Source organism: Alnus glutinosa, chromosome 10 (genome assembly GCF_958979055.1).
Source record: "Alnus glutinosa chromosome 10, dhAlnGlut1.1, whole genome shotgun sequence".
Lineage (NCBI taxonomy): Eukaryota > Viridiplantae > Streptophyta > Magnoliopsida > Fagales > Betulaceae > Alnus > Alnus glutinosa.
The window spans coordinates 6,600,110-6,606,222 of NC_084895.1; the positions used below are offsets into that span (position 1 = coordinate 6,600,110).

The following is a 6,113-nucleotide window of genomic DNA, read 5'->3' on the forward strand; positions in this document are numbered from 1 at the left end:
AATGGAATTGAACATTTAAAAAATAAAATAATAATAATAAAAAAAAACTCTTATTTGTTACACATAAATATTAAGCATTTTTGCGCTATCAAACATATATGAGAAAACTAATTTTCTTCTTGAACAGGGATATAATAAATCAAAAGACTCATACATAAATTAATTTGCATTTAAAATTGAGATGATTGACTTGATTCATTTGATTGGTTCGAATTCTCTCCACCACCTATTATGGTTTCGTCCAGTGATGAGAGGAAAGGCTTGGAAGGCATTTGTAAACATTCAACTTCTCCTTCAAGCATTTGAACAACTTTGTTCATTGAAGGGCGATCATTAGGCTTCATCTGTATACACCATAATGCAACAATGATCATCTTTTTCCCTATTTTCCTTTCCTCGTCTGTGGCATCTTCCAATATTTCTACGTCGTTTCTATTTTGCAATTGGTCATAAACCCAAGTAGGGAAGTATATTTGGCTTGAGTGTTCTGCAAATGCATTTACGTTCTTTCTTCTACCGGCCATTTCCATCAATAACATTCCAAAACTATAAACATCAGCTTTGTATGAGACGCCTCCAATATTTTTGTAGAACAACTCAGGAGCCATGTATCCTAATGTCCCTCTTGCAGCAGTCAAAGAAACAATGCTGTCATTTGTTGGATATAATTTTGCTAATCCAAAGTCAGAAACCTTGGGAGTAAAATTTTCATCAAGAAGAATGTTGTGAGGCTTGATATCAAAATGTAAAATTTGCATGTCACATCCTTGATGTAAATATTCAATCCCACGAGCCACTCCTAGAGCTATATCAAACATTTGATCATAGCTTAGGAGCGTGTGTACTTCTGACAAAAATATGTATTTATTTAGGGAACCATTAGGCATGAACTCATATACAAGAGCCCGTTTCGATCCTTCAACGCAAAAACCAATGAGTTGCACTATATTTACATGGTGAATCCTTCCAATGGTTGCAACTTCGCTTATAAAATCTTGTCCGTTAGCTTTGGACTTACCTAACATCTTTATAGCCACAAGTCGACCACTTCGAAGTGTTCCTTTAAATACAGTGCCATAACCTCCTTCACCCAATTTCTCCTTGAAACTTTTGGTAATCTTCTTAATTTCGGAATAAGAGTACCTTATTGGCATGAGGTTATTGTGACTTTGTAGAAATTTTTCGACAACATCATACATGGATAAATGCCTCCTACGCCATTTATATATCAAGAATGCAATTACAAATGGAGTCCCCAATATCATTTTTGCTGCCTGGAATAGTCCTGTATATGGAAGAACATCACCAAAGCATGGATTGTAAGCCATCATGTTGTTGCATTGCTGTAATTATATATTTATTTAATTTAGTATATATAGAACCTAGTAATTAATTACAATACTTGTTATCTTTTTCAGGTAATAATTCAAATTTTCATTTTGGCCACATATAAATTAATTCATGCTTAATAGTTTATAGAATGATCTGCTAAAAAGGAAAAAGAAAATAACTAATTAACGAAGATCAAAGGAGAGAAAGATTCTTACCACAGTCAATTGTCATGTCCGTCAGTAAAAAAATTGGAAGAGCTGGAAGAAATATGAAAAAAAAACAAATTAATAATTAATTAATTAATAAAATTGCATAAACAAATGTCACCTATGGCGCCCATGCTTAAGAAGAAATATAATTAAACCTGTTGCTTCATCGTATCATCGAGGACAGTCAATATTCCATTTCGATCCATGTGGTTATTGTTTCATTCTATACTAAATTTACCAAATTGCCCATAGGGAATTTATCCTGCAAATAAATTTTTTAGATTAATTGAAGCCTCACCTTTGTTGCCAGATAGCTCATATACTCGTAGTATTCGGTCTGTTAGTTGAGAATATAGGTCATTTAGTAGTTGTCGTAGAGGTGCTGGTAGTCGATTTAATACTGTTTTGACAAACAAGAGAATAACATGCATCAGTACTGTTTGGAAACATGGAATTAAAACTAGCTCAGCATTCTTTTAAAGTCGAAAATAATAGTATTTGTCGGGTTTTTTTTTTTTTTTTTTTTTTTTTTTTTTTTTAATTTTTTAATTTTTTTTTTTTTTTATGTAAACATCACATTGCAAGGAATGATCTGTTTATAAAAACAGAGGAAGAAGAGAAGAAGAAGAAGAAGATAATCAAAATAAAAAAGATAACGCGCGGTTCTTACCGAAGGTGAACACTCGATATAGTATTGGGTCAATAACTACAACATGAAAATAAATAAATAAATTAATTTATCAATTAATAAAAAAGGTGATTTGAGTATAAGATCCTTCAAACAAGTTTGCGAGATCGAAAACTTACAATCGTATATCTTCTCAAGGATTCCTTGTTTGCCAAAGAAAAGGAAAACGTACATCAGCGTTTAGAAGCATATATGAATGGTTAGCGATGAGAAAAGAAAGAAACAGAAATTTAATGGTAATTAAAATTCAAACATGCATGTAAGAAATTTAATTAGAAATTGCAAGTGTTATGTGTATTTTTTTTTTCGCATGCATTAATTCTTTTATATACGCACCAAATCGGTACCAGGAAAGCTCAAAACCCTGTAGCAATTCATTGTGGAAGTCTGTACAGGAAATATTTCTCAAGTCATCATAATAATAACGATCTGACTGGGATATGAAAGATATTTGCTCTACTTCACACAAGTCCCCCAACTCCACTGCAGCACGCTCAAACCCGAATAGAGCATATGTATACCTCTTGGAATTGGGATATACTCCATCCTCAATGCAAGCAGAAATGTTTAGATGATACCGGGAATTCACTGACTTTTCACATTTCACGAAAATCATACCAACCAAAAATGTTATTCGATATGGATCCCTTGAACTGAAATTAGTTTGGTCCAGAGAATAATGAGGGATGAAGGAGTAGTACTCATTAGCGTTGAGTCCAATACCTGGGTCTACAACTCTGATTGTGTTGTTGTTGTAATTGATTTGTTGTACGTAGTATCTTGCACGATATAAGTGTAACACTAGTGTTTGGTTATTCTCACATGAAAGATTATATTTTTGGTCGCCACAGTTTTTTGAATCGCTCATTAATTGAAACGGATAGCTTATGTTAAGGATGGAGCCGCAGGAAGAAGGAGGACAATGAACCACAGCCGTGGTATTGGTATTGCAAGTTTGATTAAGGAGGACAAGAACAACAATAAGGGCCATCAGCCCCATTCCTCTTGCCATGGAAGAACTAGTGAGAGAGAGAGAGGGAGAGAGAGAGAGATTCCACACTAATCCGCAACAAAGCCTATATATAGACAATTAAGTAAATAAATAATGTAAGGCGTAAGCACCTACGTCATTTATTGAAAAAATAGGCCTTTTATGAAGTATCTATTTAAGAGGCTGATATTCATTATTGCTGATGGATATTTGCATAGAAATGGTAATCTCATACTTGTTCTTGTTTGTGGCTTTCATCATTGACCTTGGAGATGCCCAAAATGGGTGTACTGAAACACGTTGTGGAGGTCATGGCCCACCCATCCGATTTCCCTTCCGACTTAACAGTCAGCCACACTACTGTGGATATTCTGGGTTTAATCTCTCCTGCATTGACACAAATGATACAGTGCTGGTGCTGCCCGTTTCAGTGAAGCTCTTTGTCAAAGAGATTAACTACAAATCTCAAGTAATTCAATTATATGATCCACTTCATTGCTTCCCAAGGCCGCAGCTTCAGTGGCTCAATTTGTCTAATTCCTCTCCTTTCCAATTTGAAGCACATTATTACCTTTCCAACTATACCTTATTCAATTGTTCCCAAAGATCAGAAGAAATGCAGTACCCTCGGATCCCTTGCCTTAGTGGCCCTACCTACCAAGTTTATCCTGCGACTTACATCAGGGCGTCCCTCATATCTTGTACAAAGATGTATAATCTTTTATCAGTTCCAAATGTAGATGTAGATAAATTTGTTGAATTGAGTTGGTCCATTCCAGACTGCAAATACTGTGAAGTGAAAGGCAAGACATGTGGGAAGAGTAATAACAGTGGATCAGGAACTCGGTGCATTTCTACACATACTAAAGGTACGTATTGATCATTCTATCTATCCATTCAATTCATTTCAACCTTAACTTCTACACGTACGTACGTTGCTTATCCACGGGAGGATTTCCAACTAATTGTTGGAAACAAGGCAAGAGATTATCCGTTCATTTTTTCAAATTTGGAGAGCCACCTTTAAAAGGACCCAGCATCAAACTCTATTTACATCTTTCTCTACTTTAGTTAAATATTGTTTTTTATGTGTTTTAAACCAACCACTTTAACTGCAATATTTCAAGTGGCAAATTTTATTTGTTTTAGTTAAAACTGAAGTAAAGAAGACAGAGCTTGTTAAATAGGTCTTTTTATGAGTTTTGTTAGATTTTTAAAGAAAAGCCAAATGTAAAGACCTTATTCTGTCAGTTTATTTTTTAGGTGAACAATTGTTTATTTCTTAAAATGTGCATTAATGAGAAGCTAATTGTGTTAAATCTTTGACAGGTGCTGTATCTAAGTTAGAGATTCCTGGTGAGTCATATATTAGATATTTGAAATTATTCTTATTGTGGAGATGGAAGTTATTGATTCATCAATGTTTATCATGCAGGTGTCATCTTAGGTCCATTTCTGATACTGCTCTCTATCTTTGCTCTCTATCGTTTCTATACTTATGATAAAGTTGAAAAAGAACATCAAGCAAAGATCAAAAAGTTTTTGGAGGATTACAGAAATTTCAAACCCACGAGATACTCGTATGCCGATGTTAAAAGGATTACAAATCAATTTACTGAGAAGTTAGGTGAAGGAGCATATGGGACAGTGTTCAAAGGAAAGCTTTCCAATGAAATTTATGTTACAGTGAAGATTCTGAAAACATCAATGGGAAATGGGGAAGAATTCATAAATGAAGTAGGAACAATGGCTAAAATCCATCATGTTAACGTGGTTCGCTTGGTTGGCTTTTGTGCTGATGGATTTAGAAGAGCTATAGTTTATGAGTTCTTACCAAATGATTCACTAGACAAGTTTATATCTTCAACGGCTGTCAAGAACCTTATTCTTAATTGGGATAAAATGCAAGATATTGCTTTTGGCGTAGCAAAAGGAATTGAATATCTTCACCAAGGATGTGACCAACGAATCCTACATTTTGACATCAAACCTCACAATGTTTTGCTAGATCAAAACTTCAATCCAAAAATTTCTGATTTTGGTCTTGCCAAGTTGTGTTCAAAGGATCAAAGTGCAGTTTCCATGACCACAGCTAGGGGGACTATAGGTTACATTGCACCTAAAGTGTTCTCTAGAAGTTTTGGAAATGTGTCTGCAAAAGCAGATGTTTATAGCTTTGGAATATTGTTGCTTGAAATAGTTGGAGGGAGGAAAAATGTTGATGTTACAGTTGAGAATACTAGCCAAGTCTACTTTCCAGAATGGATCTACAATGTTTTGGAACAAAAAGAAGATATACGAATCTTTGTTGAGGATGGTGGAGATTCTAAAATTGCAAAGAAACTTGCAATTGTAGGACTATGGTGCATCCAATGGCACCATGTGGATCGTCCTTCCATAAAAACTGTCGTTCAAATGTTGGAAAGAGAGGAAGATAAATTAACTATACCTCCTAATCCCTTTGTCGCTACAGGCCCTATAAAAATTAGTGCAAATATTCCCACAAAACGTGTAAACCATGAGTTGGAGGTGATTCTAGGATCAGAGTAATTGTATGTAAACTTGGCTTATGTGACACCTATATAGGCCTATTGCAATGATCTTATATTCTTAGAACTTATTAATCTTGTAATCAATGTTCCAACTTCAAGTTTTTCCTTGTATCATCTGTGGAAGACATTGAAAAATAAGTCATCATTTCTCCTTTAGGTAGAAATAGGAGTCAAATTTAGTGGAATGATGGTGGGCACTCTGCTTCGATGAAAGAGATGAAGAAGACATGGCCGGGTATTCTGAAAGTAGAGAGCTTTATGTCTTGAACAAACATTAATATAAACTCATTTCAATTTATATTTTAAGCTCAGTGGACTCAACAGATTATTACAAACTCCTT

At 34.6% G+C, this 6,113-nt stretch overlaps 3 protein-coding genes across 3 annotated transcripts; 1 reads left to right on the forward strand and 2 right to left on the reverse strand.

The window, feature by feature from the left end:
• Nucleotides 1–111: 111 nt before the first annotated feature.
• LOC133879429 (rust resistance kinase Lr10-like) lies at nucleotides 112–1,811 on the reverse strand. The gene is made up of 2 exons (XM_062318005.1): nucleotides 1,548–1,811; nucleotides 112–1,285 (listed from the first exon to the last, which is right to left on the reverse strand). Exons 1-2 carry the CDS (start codon nucleotides 1,561–1,563, stop codon nucleotides 171–173), a joined length of 1,131 nt encoding a protein of 376 aa, XP_062173989.1. The 5' UTR covers nucleotides 1,564–1,811; the 3' UTR covers nucleotides 112–170.
• A 429-nt stretch (nucleotides 1,812–2,240) lies between these two features.
• Nucleotides 2,241–3,229, reverse strand: LOC133878965 (uncharacterized). The gene is made up of 2 exons (XM_062317522.1): nucleotides 2,577–3,229; nucleotides 2,241–2,247 (listed from the first exon to the last, which is right to left on the reverse strand). Exons 1-2 carry the CDS (start codon nucleotides 3,227–3,229, stop codon nucleotides 2,241–2,243), a joined length of 660 nt encoding a protein of 219 aa, XP_062173506.1.
• A 207-nt stretch (nucleotides 3,230–3,436) lies between these two features.
• On the forward strand, nucleotides 3,437–5,797 carry LOC133879428 (rust resistance kinase Lr10-like). Its single transcript, XM_062318004.1, has 3 exons — nucleotides 3,437–4,089; nucleotides 4,550–4,576; nucleotides 4,656–5,797. The coding sequence occupies exons 1-3, from the start codon at nucleotides 3,441–3,443 to the stop codon at nucleotides 5,768–5,770; spliced, it is 1,791 nt and encodes a 596-aa protein (XP_062173988.1). The 5' UTR covers nucleotides 3,437–3,440; the 3' UTR covers nucleotides 5,771–5,797.
• Nucleotides 5,798–6,113: the final 316 nt, after the last annotated feature.